The sequence below is a fragment of the Leiobunum rupestre genome, chromosome 8 (assembly GCF_980474605.1).
Source record: "Leiobunum rupestre chromosome 8, qqLeiRupe1.1.hap1, whole genome shotgun sequence".
Taxonomy (NCBI): Eukaryota; Metazoa; Arthropoda; class Arachnida; order Opiliones; family Sclerosomatidae; genus Leiobunum; species Leiobunum rupestre.
Window position 1 is genome coordinate 21,786,416 of NC_143391.1, and position 24,214 is coordinate 21,810,629.

Consider the following 24,214-nt stretch of genomic DNA (forward strand, 5'->3'; position numbering starts at 1 on the left):
GCAAGCTTTCGGGCCGGAGTCCCTTCTCAAGCGGATAATCAGATTGTATATAAATAAAATTTTCATTTCGTTAACATTTCTCTTATCTATGTTTGATTTTTGTACCTTTAAGTTTGAAATCCCCCCAATTTTGTATACATATTTTACCCTTGTCAAGATTTAATTGACCTATTTTTTTATGGCTACTGCTTCTTTAAAATCGCTTTTAAAATATGGCGTATCTCTGGTTATTAATAATAAATAAATAATAATCAGCTAGACTAATACCCAATCGACGTTGTAGAAATCTATATTACGACCTTTTGTTTGTTTTCCAAAAGTGCTCTGTAATTCCATTATGATTTTCCCCCAATTTGATACATTTTTTATGGTCTTCTTTTCTGCGTTAATGTTAAATATTTTTAAATCTTCTTAAAATAAACTGTAAATGAAGTACCCGTCGACGTAAATTATTTCTAAATAATTATAGTTTTAACCGTGGTAAAAAAATTCAATTTATACGAGTATGGTTAATGTTTTATAGCTAAAGCAATAGAAAATGCAGTGACGAAACATTTAACGTAAGACAAAATACACATTTCCAACAAAACTTTTATTTATGTTTTCTCAGTACCGGAAACCGGAAGGCACACATAACACTTTTAAGAATTCGCGGTTATAGAACTCTGCAACGTATAATACACCATTATTATCATATTACTACCGTTAACCGCCATCATTAATTGAGCTCGAAAACCTCAATTAATTACGGCGATAAACGAACGCGCGTCTATATGGTTATATATTAACTACTATAAGATCTCATATTTGGTTTTCTCGTTTTACAACAAAAATCAAAGCGTTAATATATTTTATATTTCGATAACTTATCTCCATATTTATTTTAAATATCCTTTTAAAAAAAATAGCAAAATTATAATCCAACGAATAATATCCGTAACGTGATATCATCGAGATTGTCTTTCCGGATATCGGTCCTTAGAATTGGTAAAGATATGACTTGGATCGCGTTGAAACGGCGTTCATTTTTTCTTAACGTGATAGGTTAACAAATCTTTCACATCGCTGATAAGAAATGGTCGCGTCTCTCGAAAGAAGGGGACACCATTTACACGAAGAACGTTCTCGAGATTCTCCGTGTCCCATTTTGACAACAAACGATGTTATTATACCCATAACACGACGGATAGGTCCAAAAACGCGTCTCGTCCGGTGACGAAAGTGACGCATCATATGCACCAGAGAAACGCGAGAAGAGTCAAAATCGACGCGAGAGGACAGCGCCGCTCGTTCCAGCTCGAAGATGCGTTGAGGAATTCTGGAAAGACAACATTCACACTTTTTCTAGGGGAATACGTTTCGGACGAGACAACAACGTGCAAGCGTACCACGAACGTTCAGCGGATAAGAATATAACAAAATTATAGGCGGCAGGTGGACTAAACGTACCCTGAACGCTCATCTCCTTGGCTGCCTTTACGGTTTGAAAGGTCGGATAATCGGATGAAACTTCGCACCTGTATATGCCGGACGATGTCAGTCCCAAGTCTTTCATGTACACCGAACCGTTCAAGGATCTGTCAAGCTGCAAAAATAGTCGGGGGGCTCAGTTTAGAATATTGACTTTAAAGAAGACAACTTGGAAAGGCGCATCCGAGGCAAGCCGGATACTCGAGGATTTGTTCTCGAAGCACCACCACCAGCACCTCGCTCTCGATAGGAAGGGGTTTCGAGGACCGCGCCGCTTACTTTTCTGTAAAGGATCCACTCGAGCCCCGTCTAGAGTTTCCTCTTTAAACTTAGTTTTTCCTATTTGAATAGCTCTTTTCTATCATTCTGTAGAAAAAAAACCCGCCTTAAAAGGTCTTAATAGTCTATGAGCTTAGAAGATAAAGCGAGGGCTTAGCGGAAGGTTGACGGGCTTGCCTCGCTTTAAAGGGTGGGAGGTGTCAGGTTGAGTGGAGAGAAGGTAGAAAAAGGCCAAAAACGTACATCAATCTTGAGGCCGTCGAGAGGGAAGAACTGCGCCGGTGGTCTATCCGTCGGAACATAACGAAAAAATTCCATGTCGTCCTTGTACCACTTAATTGAATATAGCTGGGCTCCGTCTAATCTGTAGATACACGAGAGGCCGACGTTATCTCCGGACCCTACTACGTCTGGCACTTTTAGCTCCACTAAGCGCAGAAAATGAGCCCCTGCGAAAGAAAAGCGAAATCTTATAGGAAAGAAATACGCTCTCAATAAGAGCGCCGCGGTCCGATCGCGTTTACGCCGAAAAGAAAAAGTCTTGGTAGTGAGAGACGAGCTATTTCTTAATCAGAAACAGGCGTAAGGCGATATCAGCGCGAAAAAGGAAGCGAGGGGGAATGTGGTGGGATGTCCGTGGAGTCCACGAGTTTTTTCCCTCACTTTTAACCCGATACCTCCGCCTGTCGAGAGTTGGACTATAAATCGTGTTTGGTAGTTATATACGTTTTGACTTGATCCCTCACATCCGATTTTCTTATCAAGGTCACGCGTTTATTGTACCGCGAAACTAGAGACGCGAGGTGGTCTCTAAACGTACGGTTAGGGTGGCCAAGTCGATCGCGTATCGCCCTCCAACCAATGTAATAAGCTTGTTTTCCACTAGCGCGCGTCATAATGTTATTTTCTTTACGCGCGTAAAAACGTTTGAACGTTTCAAAGCTGAGAAACGCGTCGTTGCGCGCGCCAGTGGAAAACTCGGGGTACGTTCAGAAACAGTCAACGGAAAAAAACCCGATGGATTTATATTTTCCACCGATGAGCTTTTTCGTCATTTTATTCAGTCATCGGTGTTTTTTAAAATAGCGTAGCATTAATAGTAGTTTTACGTCAGTAATGACGTCAGTCATCGGAAAAACCGACTATCTCTTTCGGTGACTTCGGTGTCTCACCGATGACTATCGTGACGTCAATACCCGAAATTAAAATGCCGTTCAGTAAAACACCGGTGTCAGCGGTGACTCAGCGAACTCACCGGTGAGCGTTTCTGAACGCAGCCAAGCTTTACTCGTTCACTTGTAAAAAAATAACGCGAGATGGGCGACTGCGGTGTTTGAAATTTCAATCGCCCTCGGATCCTTTGACAATTTTTATACGAGCCCGACCGCCAGTCAGTCAGTTAGCCAGTCAGACGGTCGTCCTAAGAACGGCCAAAAGGCTAAGCCAGCGTAAATTTGTATCTTCGGGGGCACGTAAACTATCTAATCTAATTCCGCCTTTTGAAAGTTTCAACTTTATTAAACGCTTTTTGAACTTTAATTACTTTAATACGATTTCCGAGTATACAGTTTACCTCGGGAAAACGTTTATCGCGATCGCGGCGAAAGCGATAGAGTCCGAAAGACATCACGTCCGCCCACGACCACCGTGCCAGCCTCCGAGCGATACGCGGCGATAGATCTAATCTCCGCAACTTCGTACCGTCTCTTCGGCCAACTCTTCCGTATTTACGTCCGGTACACGTACGAAGGCGGGAGCGGATACGTCGGGGAATAGTGACGGGCGTCGGCGGCGTTGGCTCGCGGATGTCAAACGTGTGGAGCGTTGTTAACGAAACCTCTTACCCTTCGGTGCAATTTAACGAAGCTACGTAGGCGCTCGGCCGCGTAGAAGTACCATTCCCCTAAAGAGAATTATACGATCCGGGGGAGCGCCCGCTTTTACGTATGTGAGGGACTCCCCGGACGAACGCGGGAAGAAAGGCTCGACTTACGATCGGTAATAACGCTTTGTAAGAATGTTGGTTGACTTTTTGCTCCTTCGGTTCCCGTTCGATTCTCTTCGAAGGAAACGGCGAGCTCCGAATAAAGGAAATATCCCATAAATATTGTCACCCATATCGCGATAAAACAAGATTGGTTCGCAATAACATTGCCGAAGCTGTATTTCTTCAACCCTTTTATCTCTCTACTATGGGGCTATTAGTCCGAGTGCCCGCGCCCCAGCCCAGGCCCCGATCCCGACCGCTCTTCGGCGCGCCTTTTCCCTCCGCAATCAATTATTACGGTACTAAAACTGGAGCGCCCCTATACGTTTATAGTGGCCGCGCCACCTTCTTCAGCCGGCTCCCTTTTTGGGAACAGACTTTCGCCGCTTTTTATCGAATTTTCCTCCCGGGAAACTCGGCTCAAACTAGCTGCTGGCGCGTTTGTGGCTGTCTCTTTTCTTCAATTCGACCCACGTTAGGGAAATTCCCCTAAAATGGCCGAGTGATAAAAGTTTATCGGCGCTACCCCGCCACCGTCTCCTTTTCTTACAAAACCTATTTTCTTTATTAATGAGGTTTGCGTTTCGCGACTAATCACGAAAACCGAAACCTCCACTTTTCGCGTACGTATCTCGATGGTCGTCTGTATGGAAGTTTATTTCTTGGAAGGGCTATCGCGTTTCGGCCGAACCGGATTCCCTCTGGGACTCTAGTCCTGGCAATAGTCCCGGACGATAATCTCGCGGGGGTAGCGCGCGTCGTTTTAGGCGCTATACTTACGATACATCGTTTTGATTAGGCTCAAACAATGAGAACATTTATCATTGGGTCGAAGTTGCTGTTAATGACTTGGCGGGTTACGTAAACCTAACGCGAAAAGCTCATGGGAACGAACGCCGAATTTAACAAGATTAAGTTATATCTATTCGTTATAATTTTGGCAATCGCGATGTTCATGGCGTCTGTTATCGTAAGTAACGTAAAACCATCGGAAAAGCGCAATACCCGTAACCACTTTGCGCTGTATACTTCGGTTGATGTGATCACCTCCGCTCGCTTGTTTACCGTTTGTGAACGAGTCTTAGTGAAATTGAAATGCTTTTAAAATAAAAACCAACGCGCACTTTGGCAAAATAATATTACATTATTGAAGAGGAACGTAAAATATTAAAATACATTCATTTATTATTTAAGCCACTCACTAAACGGGATTTTTTTGGTGCAAATTATTAATATCAACGTACATTTTCGCGTCGACTGAATTTAAATTTGTCTGACCCATAGTAAAAACGAAACCCACAAAAATACAGAAAAAATGTTTCGGCAAGTCTACAGGTGTCCTTCTTACGTTAATTATATTGCTAATGTTATTACTAATAATATCTCCGTAATATGCCTGGAAAATTAAGGTAAAAAAGCCATATAGGTAGACCTGTACATTTTATTTAGCAACAACGTAATAAAGTAATAAACTGGTAAGTTAGGAAAGAATATTTAAAGGTAAACGATAAAAGCCATTAATTTTGTATAAATTTAAAGCAATTAAAATATTCTAACGGTATAGATATAGGCCAGGGAAAAATGTTTGTATAAGTCGAATGTCAAAATTACAAAGGTTACTATACAGTTTGAAAGTATTACAGCGCTCATTCGCCGATAGGGGGTCGCGGTAATTAAACAAATATTTGAGGAATGAGTGCAATATACGCGTATATATACCCGGGGCGGAATCCAAAGTGACGAGCTTTCCGGCCGATCATTATCTACCGCGCGGCCAGAACGAATGATTACGATAAGCGAACTATATTACCGGTACGTTTGGCGTCGCTCCCTACTCAGTAACGTAGGCGGCCGAGCTTCTAGATCAAAGGCCGGAGTGCGTAAAGAGTCGCTTTAGTCGTATACACGACGTTAATAGAGCTACGGCTAATCCAATTCGCAAATATTTAACGTCAATAAAATTAGCAATTAGTCGCGAAATTCAAACAATATTCAAACAAGACGTAATTAACTTAGCGGGGTCTCTCTCGTACGCGCGCTCCGTTCGCTGGCGTCCAGTACACGGGTAGTCCATTTCTCTTTGTTAAACACATTGCGTTCGAAACTATTAAGAGGGAGCTGCCGGCAAATCGCTTTGAACCGGTTGTCAGCGTGTCTCGCGACGCCGCCAGACCCATTCAAACGACAGGGATTACGATTATGCAAAGGATTTACTTTACATACCGATACTGACGGAAATAGTTTATCCGTTCAAGGTGGTTTGTGCCGTCCCAGATATAAATCGTATTATAGGAAAGGCGCGCTACTCTATACCCCTCGAATCCGCCTCTTTATAAATTCAAAATTTAAATTTCTGACATAATTAAACCGCGTCACAATAAATAGACGTGGGCGACCTCGACCGACCTGATAAACTGGGCCGTTTCTTCGTCCCTCGTCCGCTAACGGAGAACGAATTTAAAGGGACGATGGTAATCTTTTCTGCGCGTAAAACCACGTCACGGTTTATATATTTACACAGGTTAGACTACTTCGGCTCAGAGATAGACGCTTATGAGCTACTCCCGCGTTTAGAGAATTTGAAAAATTATACTTCACGCCTACAGCGCCGGCTTGTGTAAAGTTTCTGAATTATAATCAACTATTGTTAAAATAATATTTATATTTAAAAATGGAGCGCCACCTATATTTTAAATTTAAATGTCTCGTAGATAATTAATAAATTTTAAAATACATATTATCAAATTATAAATACGGTAGCTCATTAGTGTATTTATAATTAAAATTTATAAAAATTTAATTTATAATAAATTAATTAGTACTGCTTATATGCATTAGAGGGCGTACCAGTAGCACAGTAGAAAACAGGGTTGCCTGTCAGAAGAACTTAAGAGGCTCAAAACGCTAGCACGTATGAAGGTACATGTTGTCAGAATTTATAGCCCGGTGTACCGGTAAAATCAAGAAACCACACCACCGGAGGCCTATCATCAGAATGCCCTACGCCAGCGTCCACAAGCCCGGACAGGTGACAAAACCAGCATGGGTAGTAGAACCCTACTACTGATGGTCGCACCCTCGACGCAAGCCGCTCAACCCAGCAGAAGGTGCAACAATGGGACGACCAGCCCGCCACTTCGCACACAGCAGTGGGATAGAGAACGGATGCTCTAGCAACTCCGGGCGACACCCCACCTATAGAGGCAGGGAGCCAAGCCCTTTGGAGAGAGCGCCTAAAGGGGAACGGCAGGCACACAGCAGCCCGCATAACCCGGCACAGCTGGCACCGGAGATCCCGATGTGACCCAAAAGGCTGGGAGATGGGTCCGCCGTGCCCTCATACGGAGGCCCGCAGCCCCACAGCAGGCAACTCAATCCGCCGAGGCGGCAAGTTTGCCCGGCCCCTCTCCATTAGCCTCGGCCGAAGTCCAGTATCCAGCCCACACCTGACCGAAGTCGGAGGTCGGAGATAGGACCCTTTGGACGGAGCTAACATCTCCCAGTGCACCACCGCCCTTACGGGTTACAAGAGCCGGACCCCGACTCCCCGGTAAAGCCACCAGTTATTGCACACCCCGACCCCTTGAGGGCCACGTATCAAGGTACATGGATTAATGGATTTATATACCCCCGTATCAAGGTACAAGTAGTCTAACCTGTGTAAATATATAAACCGTGCCCGCGTCGTACCCGCTGTATAAGGTATTCGCCAATATTTTTGGTCGCCGACGCCAAAATTTTGTTTAACAAGAATAAATTCTTCAGAGGCGCGCGCTATTTTTATGAAACTTTCTTCATGAATATTCAAACTATATAAAAGGACAAAAGGGGGAATTCGACCCCGTCTCTATTCAACATCCCCTACCGATCTTTTTCTGAAAAATAGTTTTACTTTTGACGGTAGCGCGGATTGGTGCAATCAATGTAAGTGACGCAATAAGTCAATAGTCGAAGTTTTCGCCATCTCGGATCGTAATACGATTTAGAGCGCGTTGAATATCTGAAAAGGTTGAAAGATATAAGTTTAATTACTTTAAAATAAGATTTTTTTCATTTAAGGCTAGGTATTTTCAAGATCCTTTGTAAACCTTAAAATAAAATAAACAAAATGAAAAGAATAAAATGTTTTTCGCCGCGTCACGAGCTTGAGCTTTATAGCACTTTATTGGCCCGCGCGTTTTGCACGTGGACTTCTAATTTCAAAATCGTTATCGACGACACCTCGTGCTCTCTATCTTCAATAACTGTAGCTAGTGACGTAGAAAAAATATTTACTAGTGACCTCCCGTATTTTGTAGAAACACCTATCCTGGCGGCTTAAGTACATTAAAATTCATCTTCCAAGTTCGATCACGCGAGCTTAAAATAGCCCAAACTACAAAGAAAACAAACTCCACCCTCCATCATACCTTCGATAAAGGCGTCAAGTAACGAAACGATTAACTTTAGATGAGTTTAAAATAATTTTTTGGCCCCGGTCCGAATACGTAAGAGTTTCCTTTTTATGATTATACAGACGGGACCAAAAAGTTCAGGGCGAAAGCGATATTTTCCGAGCATTCCTTCGTAGAGTACAGATCGATATGAGGACTATAATAGGATTATGAGCAAAAGCGAACATTCTTTTACCCCCTTTAAAAAGAGGTTTTCATTTGGCCGAATATGTGGCCACCGAAGACATTTTTTCCTCTATCTCTTCTCACTCTCTTTCATATTCTTCTTCTCTTCGTTCTTAATTCGTTTATAGATCGCGTTTTCGGCCCCACTTCGACCGGGCCCGCTCTCATGTTTTATTCACGCTTCTATCCATCACCCAGTGTTAAAATGTTCGCCTTCCTTTTTATGCGTCCGTTTTTTCTTTGCCCTTTGCCTCGCCTTCCGCGTAGTGCTACAAATTAGAGGTAACTTCCCGCGGAGTTATTCTTATAGGTGCGTGTAATTTTGTATCTGCCGACGCAATCTCGGAGACACGCGATATGGCCGCCTTCGGACTAAATTATTGGGAACCTGGACGCGTACAAAACGGTACCAGAGTATGCCCCCCTCTCCTTCGTCTCTCCTTTCCCGCGGCGCCCGTGTCAGGTTACACACTCTCTCTCTCTCTCTCTCTCTCTCTCTCTCTCTCTCTCTCTCTCTCTCTCTCTCTCTCTTCTTTTCTTTGCCTCTTTATAACTTAATGGGTTAATCTGACAAAAATGTATGACGCCTTTATACAAGCAGCCGTACAAAATAAGGGGGTTTAACACGGTTTTTAAAGCGACCCATTGTGCTATTAGTCGAACAAAGAATACGTAAGATAAACGGGAAATTCGAATGCAGTTACTTAAACAGACCGATGCTATCTTAAATAGTAATGGCACTGTGACGTCATCCGTGCTTTTTTATATAAATAAAAAAAATTCACACAATAATGGCAACCATGGCCAAAGCTACGGATTGTTAATACTCTGTTGTCATAGTAATGGCACTGTGACGTCACATGCTTTTTTTATATAAATTAAAAATTTGCACACAAAAATGGAAACCGGCACTGCGACGTCACAGGAAGTCATCCGTGCTTTTTTATTTAAAATAAAAATTTGCACGCAAAAATGGCAACCATGGCCAAAACAACGGAGTGATAATAATTTGTTGTCATAGTAATGGCACTGTGACGTCACAAGATGTCATCCGTGCTTTTTTATGTAAATTAAAAATTTACACACAAAAATGGCAACCATGGCCAAAGCTATGGAAAGCTACTACTCTATTTGTCGTAGTTGGTTGTGACGAAACATCGAGTGCACTCAATTAAAATTAGCCTTTTTCAAAATCATATGGGACTAGGCCAGCTTGTTTGCGTTGGGTATCAACTTATGGGCGCCAGCTTGGTGAGGTTCGTCAAACCCCTTCCCCTTTTGTATATATTTCTAGAAGGATCTCTAAAGCTAGTTATTGTTGTATATTTTGCTGTATTTTTCCAAAAACTTTCCAAACTCTCTATTACTGTATTGAAAGCGTTCGGGTATAAACCCGTGACGTACATTCTGTGTGCGCGGGCCAATATCCGGTCAGGCCGTCCGAGGTTTCGAGGAACCATGGCCAAGACTCAAAAAAGAGAGTTGCTCCGAGTGCGGTAAAACTAAGACATATATCTTAAAAGTTAAGTGCGGTATATTTTCGACGTGGTTTAAATTATTTAACATGATAAACCAAGTACGGGCATAACGATGTGAGTTCGCGACTGCAGCGCGTTCCCAGCCGTAAGACCACCGAGTCATCAGCATCATGCCGTAAGAACCGACCAGCCGTCGCCGCCGCCGTCGTAAGAAACGAGTCAACGAGTGATGTCAGCGCATCGATGAGTTAAGTACCACGAACCTTTTAATTACCCGCTTGCACCAGCCAAGGATTCGATCCACTAAGTGGCGTTAGTCAGGTGCAGTGGGCTATCGGTATTTCGTATACCGTAATTACTAATTAGAAACTATCGTTACGTACGATTAAGACTTGTAAGACTAAACGCTGTCCTCTAATAATGTTTTACTATAAATTGTAGTTTAAAGCGGCAGTGCACTGATCAGTTTAAGGTTACGTAACCATAGGGATAAATGTATAGTTATAGGCCCAATTAAACAGTAACTTAGCGGACATTTTTAATAGGCTTATATTGTTTGGAGAGCATTACTTAACGTTGTATATATATATTTGTTTAATCTTAATTAAATATTCATGTCATTTTTAAAACTTAGAGATCCTTCTCGTTAATTGACCTACAGTTAGAACACCAATTTGATGATATTAATTAGACTTTTGTCTAGCAGTCTCCACTAAGCTGGTTGCCAGTCAGTTGGGGTTAGGGTAACCGGGGAAATCGCTACATGGTTCAGATACGATACGACAGATGGCACTGCGATATATTTTAAACAATTTCTGAAATTGCGATTACAGATGGTCGTCGGCTAAAATGTAGTAGTTACTTTGCGGTAGTGGAATTGGGACATTTAGTTCCCTACAACACAATATCTTATTAACTACTTTAGTTTATTTAAAATGTAACTTATTCGCGTAGGTCTATAACGTTACTTTACTTAACGTACGTTACTTACAATCTATCTAGGGTTTTAAATATATTCGTTTACCCTGGTCCGTAAACATAAAATTCCTCGGAAACGTAACTACGGATTACCGTATAGAACTCGAAATAAAATATGGACGTGAAGTATTGTCTGTACGAGAATATACCCGGGCTAAAACAATACTTCATTATTATTTACGTATTTTAAAAGGCTCGAGTTTGTCAAGCCACAACCTGAACGTGAAAAGATTTAAGAGCGGAAAAATCTATCTCATTTATCATGAAAAACCCATATATATTTAAAAGCGTTAAGAAAAGCGGAAAAAATGAATATTCATATTAGTAAAGCAGCTCATAAACAAGGGCTACGTGATTCGCGTCTTTAATTACGAGATCGAACAAGCTTAGAAATATTCTTGGCCAATATTTAACCCGAAATCCCGAGAGGGAATTATTATCTTTTTTTTATCTCCTTGTTCGCGGCAGCCAACCCGAGACTCTCTCTTCGACGCTTGTTTTTCATTATTATTTCGCTAAAATTGGGCAAAATATATACGAAAAGAGAAGTAGATGAGAAGAGTGTCTAGGTACCTAGTCGAACATTAATTTCGCCGCTTTTCCATTAAGGGAATGAATTTTCGGCAAGGCCCGAACTAGGGCTTAGGGCCTCCCTATCTCATCAAACGTGGCTTCAAATAATTTACCGTTCTAAAATGTTGAAGATTTTAAAGGTTTAGAACTTGCCGCTCTTAACTACTTCCAGTTTGGGCTCTCTCCCTCTGCCGAAATGTTTTCGTTCCCTTTCACCGTTACAAGTCCGCCTTCTTCTACGGGTCCAATTAGGGATCCATGGTACCGTTATATAAAGACTAAAGCCACGAAGACTCCTTCTTAAAGATGGGGGGGGGGTTAAGGGTGAAGGAAGGGGAATATTTGAGGGAGGCTAGATTTTTGCGTGAGACCTTACGAGAATTCAAAGACAGAGGGGAAAGCACTTTGTTTTAAGTATTTTAAAGAGAGTTATTCCGAACAGGCCCTAATCTGACAGTTACGTCGAAGGCGGCTGTAAGGTAAAGTGGGCGCTCTTTTATACCGTCTCCACCCCCCGACAAAACTATTAGTCAAGGCTCGGTTCAAGGGAGCACGCGGAAATTTACATCTCCGTTGTTTCCAGTATACGCGGGGTAGCCGGGAGACTGGCAGGTATAGCGCTTCCGCTTTTCGCGAAAGATTCTAATGGAATAAGGCAAATAGGTCTTTAAGAAAATACTCGATGGGACTTTCCAGATGCTGGGATTGTCCTAAATAGCCTCGGAACGAAGCACTCGCCGCCGAGTGCAAAAGAAAGACTTCTCTCTCACGTTTCCCTACGGAAAAAGAATAAGAAAAAATGGGGAGGAACGGGAGGGGGGTCGCGGAGAAGAACCCCCCCCCCTTTGCCACCCACGACGAAAACTTTCCCCCACTTTCCTATCATTTCGCCCCAACCAAAATTATCAATTTAGTTCATCTTCGCTGATTTCGTCGTTTTAAAACAGCTCGGGGGCTCTTTCTTCCCTACCCGGCCTAACTTTATATACGCTATACCTAAAAATCTTCCGAGACCATCTATGTTTTCATTTTAAACCCTTAAAAAAATGGGTCTACCTAAATTTCCTTTACAACGTCTGGAAGACTCAATATTGATTTTGGTGTAAAAAAGCCAAATGACGAATATAAAAGCGGAAATATTAGAGCGATTTTTTTCATATTTATAAAGGTTTTTACGCCAGCTTCCCCGTCGAGCCGCGCTGCCTATAAGCTATTCAAATATTCCACTATAAATAGCGTCCTTAAAAATATACTTAAAGGTCACGATAATATGAAATTTCATATTAAAAAGCTTTTAAAATCAAAAAGTAAAAGTAGGCGAAAAAAATAGACCGAGCGCCTGTAGAAGTGTTCCGCACGCCCAACGGCGGTGTGCGACGGAGAAGAGCACCACCGGAAAACGCGGGTAAATACGGGTGCTAAAGATATTCGAGTCGTTGCTCGCGGCGCCTTCGTGAAAGAATTTATCGGTTTCGTATAGAGAAACGAGCGGCTTGCGTCGGCGGCAATGGGTGCGCTTAGTTTATCGCCAGTGAGCGATAAATATTCTTATTTATCGCCATTAAACGCTATATGAAGATTTATAACTGGTGATTTCGCGGTATTTCGAGGAGAGGCTCGTTGGCCCGCGGAAGGAGACCCCTATTTGGCCCGTAATGGTCCGGTAGCGGCAGCTTTTAGCCGTTACTCACACCCAATGTGGCCCGAAATTTATGAGGGTCTGTTTCAAACACCTCATTTGTGCGGAAAAACGATTAGCCAAGAAAATACGCCCAACCCCTCAAAATTCAGTGATTTAGTGGTACCCCCCTCGTACTTACAAACAAATATACCGCTGTTTTACGGGGATAATTATCGGGTATCAACTTAGACCTAAATGGTGGCTCGGTTTAATTAAACACGCTTGATAGCCCTTTCGCAAATATTTCACCGTTTACGCGTAAACAGTCAATCCCTAACGTATCGGGTCTCGCTTACCGCGACCGTTTTATACGGGCTCCGGTTCTTGAAGTTGCGGATCGAGACCATCCGCCTAAGTATATTTTATTATAACTTAATTATTTTTGGAGTAGATTAGTTGAGAAGTCTTAATCTATACTCGGAAACTATTAGCGAATAAAGTAGAGGTGCTTAAAAACGTGATTTTGCGGAAACTGATCATTAAAAAATAAATAGAGGTAAACTCGCTTTAACATAGGGCGTGGTTATATAAAATCTCGCAAAAGTTGAACAATTAAAGAAATCGGCTTCCCTTAAATGGCTTGAACGTTATAAATGCGAAATAGACAAATTGGAATCGAAGTACGCGGAAGCTTAAACTTAAAAAAAGGAGGACTTTTACTTCCGTTTCGGGGGTAAAACAATTAAGGTATAATTGCTAATATGGGAAACCAATTAAAAGGGGGCCAAAAGGTAGTGAAAAGAAGAAGCGATGCCCTTTTTTCACTCATTATTATAGTAAGGCGGCCTTCTAAAACAAGGTGATGGGACTTCTAGCCACGTACGCCACTTTTCTTAGGGGACCCGCGGGACAGCACCCCCCTCTAATTAGAGGCTAAGTAATTACCGGTGAAGTCAAATGGGAATGGGAAATTTAGACGGTCGTTAGCCTTTCAAAGAAAGGAAAGAGCGTCGGAGAGGAAAGAGGCAGCCAATTCATTTTGCTAATGAGATGGCGACCTCCGCCGAGCTCGGGGTTGCACCACGAAAAACCCCTTCTCAGTCTGCTAAATAAAAATGCGAAGCATACCATGCAGAACTGACTGTCGCAAATAAAATAAAACGAAAAAAGAAGAGTTTTCCGCTCTCTCGCGCAACGGACGTTACAAATCACCCATGTTGGGGGAGGGTACCCACTTGGGAAACCCAAACGCCGAATCCCTTCTTTTATACCCGGATTCTTTACTACCAATTCCCCTTCTCACCTTAAATCTTGATGTTGGTAAACTTAAACGGGACCCAAATATACGAGCCTATTTCTCGATCATAACTTTAAGGAAAGTCTAAAAATAGAAGATGAGCTCTACACTTTGACTGAGATTGAGACGATATAGGTGAAACGACTCCTACTTTGATGTTTCCCTAAAGCCAATCGACGCTGTAAATTAAGTAGTCCGGCCCTATAGACTTTGTTCCGCTCTAATATCTCCGCCGAAAAGTTACGAGATATCCTTTCATCTCTCGAGCGAAGGAGGGGAATTTAAAATCATAATAAATATACCTAGGTCTGCTCGACGAGTGCGGTTAGAATATTCCGGAGATGTCTAGGAATCTAGCTCGTAATAATTGCCGCTGCACATTCGCGTTTGCCAGAAGCGTTTTATTTATACTAGGGCGTTTTAAGTTATACAAAAATGTTTACAAGCTCGCGTAATCGAGTTCGCAACCGTACGACTCCTACTTATAGATTACATTGTGGAGGACCACCCGCGAAATTTAACCTTTTCGACGCGTTGATAAACTCGTTATTTTAAAATTGTCGATTTAAAATATCGACCAAAATCGGCACGCTAGTGATCGGGCCGCGATAAGGGGCAAATCGGGTAACTAGAGAGAGAGAGAGAGAGAGACGGTATAGATCCCACGCGGGTCTAGAGGCCCCGGGTTGAACTATCGTAAAAGCCCCGCATTGCTCGAAGCCTAGCGCGACGCGCAAAAGCGCAACGATCCGGGCTTAAATGAAAGTTAATTCGACCGAAAACGTTTCCAATTTGAAAGGGGAAGGGGCGAGCGGCGCTCCGGGGATAACGAATCGATACATTAACTTAACACGATTAGATTTATTACGCGAAATTCAGGTGCTGCGTTGCGCTCAATGATAATGGTAAATGCTAGGGGGCCAATGTAGGAAAATAACAAACGTAAATATTGATACTTTTGAAAGATTTGAAATTGCGCTTAATCCCCTGTCCGTTGTCAAAATGCTTTGTTGTTAAAAATTACAATTTTATTTTTCAATTCGCGGAGAAAAAGTATTTTTAAATAAAAGTATATCGATTAAGTATTTTTTTTTGAAAAAATATACGTATAAAAAAGACCCCGTGAGCATTATTAGAAAAATTGGTAACGATTGATTAATTTTTAGACAAAATTAAATATTGGCCAAAGGTCCGGGCTCAACCCTCAATCTATTTAAAGTTAAAATTAGGCGATTTCGAGGTCAAATTTGTTTCAGAAGGGAAACACCTATTTGGAGGCAATAAAATAAGTGGGTAAGAATAAGATAGGGTTGGAAAGGGTACCTCCGTATCCAATTTATTGTTTGCCAAGAGTGGCCGGGATAAATGGAAGCGTATCGAGACAACGCCTCTGCGAAACTCTACATTCTGTTATCAAGTTATCAGTTTCTGATTAGACGACCCCACCCATTGAAAAGAGAACCTTCGCTTAAAAATATCGTCAGGTACCACGTTGGTTGTACGCTTATCGCGACAAGACGAGAAAAAATTCTAGTTTGTTTTACGTAAATCGACCCTTTATCAGATGCTGCGGGCAACTTTGGAGGAGGAGCGGCCGAAAATTTATTGGATAAGCTAACATATCCCACCCTTTTCCCTACCGGCGGGAGGGGGGTCCTTAGGGAACCAGCCTGTCAATGACAAAGCGAGAAAGGGCCAGCGTTCAATTGGATCGACAGACTTTATTAAGCTTGTCAAGTCGTCTCTCTATATATTAGCTGACAACTTAAGGCTGATCAGAGCGTACGTAATGGAAAGGGAAACTGGGTCTTTCGCGATCTCGATTCTTAAGGTAAATAAATCCATCCAATTGCCACGAAAATAGCGTATTAATCAAGTCAAAACTAACCTTGTAAAAAGTCGAAGAAGAAGAATATCCCTAGCCAGAGCCACATACCAACCAGCACATTGTATTCTATCTCTTCTGTTGGAGAAATACGGGAGACTTTTCTCAACTTTATCTCGGCCTTTCGAGCTCAACCTTCGACGAGATCTACCGACAACGACGACGCGCTAAAAGGCAGAACGGGAATAAAGCGCGCGAATATCCGGAGCGTCGTTTAAAAAAGGGGCAAAACTGGCGGGGAAAATCGACGGGCGTGCTCGTCATAAATGTATTCTCGTATCAATTATTTCCAGCGGCTTAAGACGTCGAAACCACGCGAGCGACTCCGATGGCCCGGAAACCGCGTCCGGAGAGCTGAGAGAATAGAAGAGTACAGCCGCTCTTTTGGGGGCTGGCGCAGTAATGAGCGCTTCTCGCCTTCTCCCAACTTCTCCGCGTGCCAAACTCCTTCTGGAGCAACTCCGTTTTCTGGCCACGCTTATTATAGCGGGCAAGCCATCCGAAAGGGGGAAGGCAAGACACACACCCGCGCGGAACGGAGGGGTAAGATGCGAGAGAGAGAAAGCGAAAGTAGGTGGGCTTCTCGACAAGATTCTTGGAGAGTATATCTCGGGGAGATTGAACAATTTCCCCCTTCTTTTCTCTCTCATCCTCTTTATATTTTATAACAAAAGCTATTCGTCTCTTTCGCGGAGAAAGAGGCGGTTGCGACATTTCGTGAGAGAATCGGAAAGAAAAGACGTATCGAAGTTGGCCGTCGTCGGAATTCAATGGATTCGGAAAGTACCCGATAACAAAAGGACAGAGTTGACGTAGCAAATGGGTCCCGCGGGTAGTCTATTTAGTCTTAATTAAATCATAGAATATCGGTGAAGAATAACCTCGTGTCTGAGATCCGCCGTAGGATAAGACCAACCGTTACCCGTCCCTCCAATTGCGAGTTCTCTAACCATACCGAAACGCGGGTGTCTAATTCCAGACATTAACCCGAGATAAACTCCACTACTTCAAATAGGCAATTAAATTTAAAATTTAACGAAAATATATAAAATACGTAGTATTCTAAAATTTCTTTTGACTGTGTAGGACTTTATCGATGCGTTGAAGGCGAATGCCTATAGCTAAGCTATAAAACGTTTTAATTTTTAAGACATTTTTACCAATTGAAGGAACATAACACTATTTTCAATATTTTCAGGCGGATACTATATTAGAAGCACTGGGTGAAAACTCGGAACAACTCCTTCCGCGTAGAGTTTGCAAGTTCTCTTCCCACTGGTTTAAGGGGTTTTCCCTCGAGATCTTCGGTTTCCCCTTCCATAAAAACTTGTTGAGGTTAACGGTAATAGTAAGTGTAGGGAGCTGTTGGCTCGAACGCGTGGCATGCAGGGCTTGTCACCACCCTCCTACAAATTGTAACCCGGCCACCTGAATTAATGGCTTCAAAAGTTGCTCGATGACTTAGGTATTAGCCTAGCTGATTATTATTATATTTATTATTAAGCTTCTGGGAAGATGTTATATCATCATTATTAAACTAACTGTACCATAATTTATTTAAACGACAATCAATGGTGTTATAAATATGGAAGCTCATTATAATCTTATCAGGTAATATCTAAGATCTCGACTATTTCTGATTGTCGTCTTTCACCCTTTGATCCCCCGTACTTCCGACACACCTATACCAATTGCTAACTACCATCGCAAACAACAATCATTTTTCATTTCCATGTCATCTAAGGGCACACCTGTGCCAAGTGTCATTACAAACAACGCGGGGAGGTTTCCCAGCAACGAGCAACAGCCGTCTAGTGGAAGACCCCAATGCTTGTATTTTCAAATACCTTACAAAACCAGAGTCGGGCGTCTAAGCTTCACCACTTTTACTTTAAATAGGTGAATTACAAGAACGAAAATAATTAATATTAAAGAACGATTACTTGAACAGAAATTACGCCTTTAGATGGCGTAACGACGTGAAGCGCGATCGTTAAATCGATCTATTGTAAAAGCAAGATTCCAATGTCACTAAGCAAGTTTGGGTATTTGGTTATAACTCGAAATTACAAAGTCACTAAGCGTATATAGCAACAGTTCCCAATTTTAATTGAAATCATTAGAATTAACAGAATTTAATGTAACCTAATCTTATCATCATTTAAAAAAATCTTAACCTAATCTAAATTATCAAAAAAAAACGAATCAATCGATCGATTTCGGAGTTTTTGTGACCCGGAAAAGTAACACTTTTGTATAATTCACATTTTAATTTTTCGAGATTCTTTTGAACGGCCCTTAATTGTTGGGGACCCATCCACACCAAGGTCTTTATTTACACTACTGGGATACGATTACAAGATGCTAATCAGAAAATCACCCATTAGCGTGGTAATTGCATGTTAAATTACCGTTAACCTGCAGTTGAACTTTTATTTATAGCTAAAAGTACGAATTAATTGCGTAATTTAAAAAATGTTTTAAAGTGACTGTTAATTCAATATTTAGACACGATGAATAAATATTGACTAGATAAAATATATCTCCAACGTCATGCCAGCCTTGTATTATCAATTTTCTAAAACGAAATTTAACATTAATCTAATGGTAATTAACATTGGTCTTTATGATCACTACAGTACCGGGATGCATTTAAAAAAATAATGGTGGTAGTTCATTGTTTTTAGGTAGATTTTACTTGATCGTTGTGCAGTTAGCCCTTGGTCGAAGCCAAGTGAAATTATTGAAATATTCATTTCTCCAGCCCTTCCAGAAATGTTGAAGTAACTCAACTGCTGTTCAAACTGCCATCGAGATAGCCAATTAGTTTTGATCGAGACGGAATCTGACTTAAGTATGGCAGTCAATGTATCTTCAATCAAAAAGTGCCTGGTGTCAAAGCAGTCAAGTCGTTTGGATTCGCTGTTAGAAGACTGAAATGACATTTCGAACTGTGACATTTTCCTAGTTAAGATAGCAAATGATCCATCTCGACGCTACAAATTTGCTAATTAAAACCGTATGAATTGGCAATCCAGAACCTAAAGGATTGATTAATTAACTAAGGTTACATTTAATTTTTAAAAGTATTTACAATACATTGAAACTACATGTAACATTAAACATAAAAGTTATAGGGTCAAATTGATTATAACTATAAAAGTACCTTAAACGATCCACTAAATAAAACCATTTTTCACTGACGTGGGTTCGTAAATTAATTATAACATTAACATGCACTAAATAAAACAATTTTGTTCGAGCTACGTGACAGTTCTGCAGGGTGCTCTTAAGATGGTAGTTTCGGGGTTTTTTGTCTTTGTAGACCGTTACTTGTCACAATACCAGTCCGATGACGTTCGGAATCCCGTTCAAATCAAAGTCGGTACATCTCAGTAAGGTGTCCGTTAGGCAACTGTGCGTGATCATCTTGCCAATTAGTTTGTCTCGATCCGGAGCGAATTCTTATTATTTTTTCCCTGCAAAGAATTTTACGCAAAAAAAATTGTGTTTAGGTTTTGAACACATTTTAGTAAATATAGAGGACTCACGTTATTTCATTTGAAAGTCTTCTGTGTGGTATTTGGTACCAATATACCAATTAAAGGTGCGGAGGAATCCTTCCAAAGTAATTGCTCCGCAGCATATGGGGTGTCAGAGATTTTAAACATGTTGAAAATTTTCTATAAAAACACGTTTAAAAATTGGACACATGACATTATGAACATCTTGAAAGGATGAACACATGCCATTATGAACCTGTTGAAAGGATGAATACATTAACGTCTGAGCACGTTCTTATTTTAGAACATGTCTTGGTATGATGGTGTTCAGAGATTGTGTAAAATTTCTGAACATATTTTTCTATGCAGCGTTGAGCATTAATAATTTGGGAAAGTAGTTCAATATTTAGGACAACCAAACCTCTTATTTAATAGATCAATTGAAAATGGAGTCATATCAGCAACCTGTGAAATTTATGGGGTCCGGATATACAAATTAAAATATTATTATAAGATTATTACACTTACTTGTACCACATTTTCATTTGGTAAGCCAAAAGATGCTTTTGAGATATCATGTTTAATCTTTTTGATAATATTCGCTTATTGAAAGGGGTCACTTATCTTAAGAGTTAGTGTCAATAAATGTTTTTGTGACTATCCTTTAGGTGAGTCATACATGTATCCCGCATTAGAGTTTACAATCAAACCAACATTTATCGAAAACCTAGATATAACCGCATTTACGTACTTCCAAAATCAAACACCCTAAACACACGACCAAAGCCGTTCCGTACTCGCAGTTTTTGCGTTTGCCTCGTATTTGCCCATCAGACGAAGATTTTAGAGTTAACGCTATGAAAATGCCCGATAATTTCAAAGCAAGACGATATTCAGATCATGTCCTCTCATCAGCGTTGGATCGTGTTCGCCAGATCACAAGAGCTCAACCTGGCCATCTAAATTAAAGGCGATAAAAGTCACTAGGTGACTTTGGCCTAGGGTGGTGCCTTGGGTATTAGCCTAGAAAATAAAATTATCAAGAACAATACCGATACGGCTAATAACCCTTCTGTGGTTCTAGCCTTCCACCCGCAAATTTGCAAGGACGTGGAGTAAGAACTTCAAGCTATTGCAACTGGACCCATAGAAAAGAGACATTCCCTGACCTTCCAAGGTTTGGCTACCGACGGGACCAAAATATTAGATCCGTGTTGGTTTCTAGAACATTGCTTGATGATGTTTGTCCCGCCGCTCACACTGGTACCACTAAATGTGGCTGTCCACGCTGCAATACATGTGCCTACGTAAGGTATGACTTGATTGTTACAACGCTCAAGTCCATTTACACTATCAAACTTTCAAGGTCATTTACGCCTTGCGCTGCACTGTTGGCGGAATAGTCCACATTTCGTAAACTGACCGTCACCTTGCTGACCGTTTTCGTGAACATACGCGTGATATACGAATTAAGTGACCGCGACAAGAATCACGTTAGTCGCTATTTTAAAAATGTTCACACTATCAACGATATATCCAACCGAGTCCTTAAATCACTCATAGGTGATCGTCCTCATAAAGTCGTGGAAGAAAATAGACTAATTTAAAATTTCGGGACTGAACACCATTTGCGTATGAACGAAAAACATTAGTTTCATCATTTTGGTTTCACCATAAGTAACATAATAACAATAAGTATGACACTTCCTATGGCTTTAATGATAATTTTCTAACCGAACCTTTTTTCGGCACTGATACTCTCTTCAAGCTGTGACTTGGATTCGCGACTTACCGTTTTGCATGACTACGTTTTGATAAAAATTTAAGCCTAATATCGGAGAGCACGTTCTGGAGTCGCGAGGGGCTTTGGCTTTGTTTTGAAGCCCGCGTGCGAATCATGAGTGATAAAAAAAAGCATGAGCTAGTGGCGCCGAGAAAAACTTTTTTAATTTATTATCATTTTAGCCTAATATTGTTAAATCTCGATTGTATAGAATGGTTTTTAAATTTAATTAATTAAATGTATATAATTTTAATGTATATAGGTAAATTAGTGTATTGTTATGTTGAATTTAATTTTGTTATATTTGTAATTTCGTAGTGTATTGTAGGTATATTTTTGTGAATCGGTATTTCCCCACGTATTTTGTAGGCGCCATTTGGGCCAATACTTTTTGTCAAATAAATAGCTAGTAGACCCCCTAGGAAGGGAAGCGAAAAAAGTGTACTGTGGAAATTCCCCAAGTAGCTCGAGGAAGTTGTTTCCTCATGTTGAGAAAGGAAAGGGAATGTGGACAAAGTGTCGACCATCCGCGGGATGGTCACGGGTTGGAAAAACCCCAAAAAAGAGAGATTACTGGCCGTTAGGGCCAGTCTTTAAAAAGAAAAAGGTTTTCGAAAGAAAACCGTTAGAAAGCGGAAGAGTTTTAGACTTAGTTCAGAAAGGAGCGACTGCAGCCGTCTCCTAGTTAAGCGCCCCTTGTGTCAGGGCATTTAGTAAAATAATTTTGTTATATCAGTTTAAATAAAGTAGTTGTTTTGTTTTAAAGAAGTTTGGTTTCAATTCATTTTAATTCTCACGTAGCCCATCGTGTCAGGTCAAGAAGTCAGCGATTGGAGTGTTTCAGTCCGCTTTAATCGCCAGTTAATTTAAGCTCTCCCTATAAGTGCGTTTTATTTTTAGTTTTCAACAAATATTCCGCCTATATATCGGAAACCAGATATTTGGGCTTAGCGGAAGTCTCGCATATTTTAGACACTAGAGGGCTCTGTGCTAAGGAATCATCTTGATTACGCAATAACTATGAAAATCAGTTTGGTTGTAAATCTCGTTAATTGTCATACTTATTGTTATTATGTTACTTATGGTTTCACTAAATATTTTTATGTAAAAGTTCTATATTTAAATTTTATTAACATTTAATTTGTTTAACTGACTTTCTATTATGTACCCTAGTCCTTTTGAGCGCTTTTTTTGGTTTATTATTCCAGTTTCGCCATCTTTTAAAAACCTTTTTAAATTCTTCAATTTATAAGTCTTAATTTTGTAACCGCCCCGAAGGTATATTCTGCCGAAGTACTAATTTGTTCTTATTAAAATTAAAGTTCCTATTACCATTGTTTTACTTTATTCATAATTCAATGGCCGTTGGTGGCTTCTTCTCGTTAATATTACTATTTGAAGAAACCAGTTACTTGGGGCGTCCGCTATTTGACAAACATTGTTATTGATCGATTTCAAAATTACATTTTTGCATTGTGAGGTATATAGCAGACTTATTTATCAGCTTTTATACACGCAAAATGAATTTCAAGATCCACCAATTAGTCGGGGTACCACCCTGATTTGTTCTTCAAATACTAAGCCTAGGTTTTCGGGCTCTTTTGATTTATGTTCCCCAATCTGGCGCCCTCTTCTCCAATCGGATATCCTTGCTCTCCAAAAAGCTCAAAATGCCTTCGCTAAGCTTCCCCACAAAATTTCGTCTCTCCCTGCCCCCTTTCGCTTGCAGTACCTTCGCATCGACCCGGTACATCTTCGACACCGTGTTAATGATCTCTGTTTGCTTCACGATTTGTTCTATAATAACTTAAATCTAAATTTTGACGATTTCTTCTCTCTAATAGCGTTTTCCATTGGGATCGCTCGGAGACCGCTCGCGATTTTACGATGACGTCAGGACTCTTACTTGGACCGAAGCGAAATCCTTGTGAGAGCAAAAAAGGTTGCTCCGTAACTGAAGACAGACCAGTTTTGAGTGGTTCGCGAGCGAGTGATTCCGCCAATGGAGGACGTAACTCGCCCTCGGAGCAGGGTTTTTCTACCCAATGGAAAACGAAAAAAAATTACGAGCAGTCCGTGATCGCTCGGACCAGGCCAATGGAAAACGCTATAAGCTCTTCCCAAACTCGGGGCCTTTCCCTCAAACTCTCCAAGCCCCTTTTTCGTACCACTCAGCGTCTAAATCATTTTTACTGTAGTGTGATTAATGATTGGAATTACCTTCCCCAAGAGATTGTTTCTATCCCCAATCGCCGCACGTTTCGCCGCCACATCTCTGCCTTTTAAAACTTAAAACTTGCATGACTGACAATATCCCCTCGAATTATTGACTATTAATGTTAACCGAATGGTCCCCGTTGGCTGTATGGCTTTTCGCCCTAGCCCTTCCCGAACTCTAGAGAAAAAAAATTTAAAGATTTCTCTCGCGTTACTTGATTTTTAACCTCTATTTCCAAATTTTCATCTCTCCCTTTATTTTTGTTTTGTTTTGCGTCTTTCTGTAGCGATGCTCAAACAAAAGCCCACCTGAGGCTGATTGAGCAATTATTTTGGTCATAAATAAATAAATAAATAAATAAATACCAAGGTCTTTTGGTATGAAAAATTACCTTGGCTTGCTAAAGGATTTTTCGCCAATGAAGTTACTGGTGAACCGTTGCTATACGCTTAGGCACGCGTTTCTTAGTCCGAAATCTCGTGAATTGACCTTGTCAAATTTTACGCGCTACGATCACGTTCAT

At 41.0% G+C, this 24,214-nt stretch overlaps 1 protein-coding gene across 1 annotated transcript; it reads right to left on the bottom strand.

The window, feature by feature from the left end:
- Positions 1–845: 845 nt before the first annotated feature.
- On the bottom strand, positions 846–16,621 carry LOC149932745 (uncharacterized). Its single transcript, XM_090156400.1, has 4 exons — positions 16,191–16,621; positions 1,993–2,198; positions 1,450–1,585; positions 846–1,318 (listed from the first exon to the last, which is right to left on the bottom strand). Exons 1-4 carry the CDS (start codon positions 16,234–16,236, stop codon positions 1,230–1,232), a joined length of 477 nt encoding a protein of 158 aa, XP_090012526.1. The 5' UTR covers positions 16,237–16,621; the 3' UTR covers positions 846–1,229.
- Between the last annotated feature and the right edge of the window lie 7,593 nt (positions 16,622–24,214).

Excerpts from the sequence above, each read along its gene's own strand:
- LOC149932745 (XM_090156400.1), bottom strand. The coding sequence starts at position 16,236 with ATGTGGCTCTGGCTAGGGATATTCTTCTTCTTCGACTTTTTACAAG. Across the intron at positions 1,586-1,992 it reads TCGACGGCCTCAAGATTGAT|CTTGACAGATCCTTGAACGG; the intron begins GTACGTTTTTGG and ends CTATTTTTGCAG. Across the intron at positions 1,319-1,449 it reads CAAGGAGATGAGCGTTCAGG|AATTCCTCAACGCATCTTCG; the intron begins GTACGTTTAGTC and ends TTGTCTTTCCAG.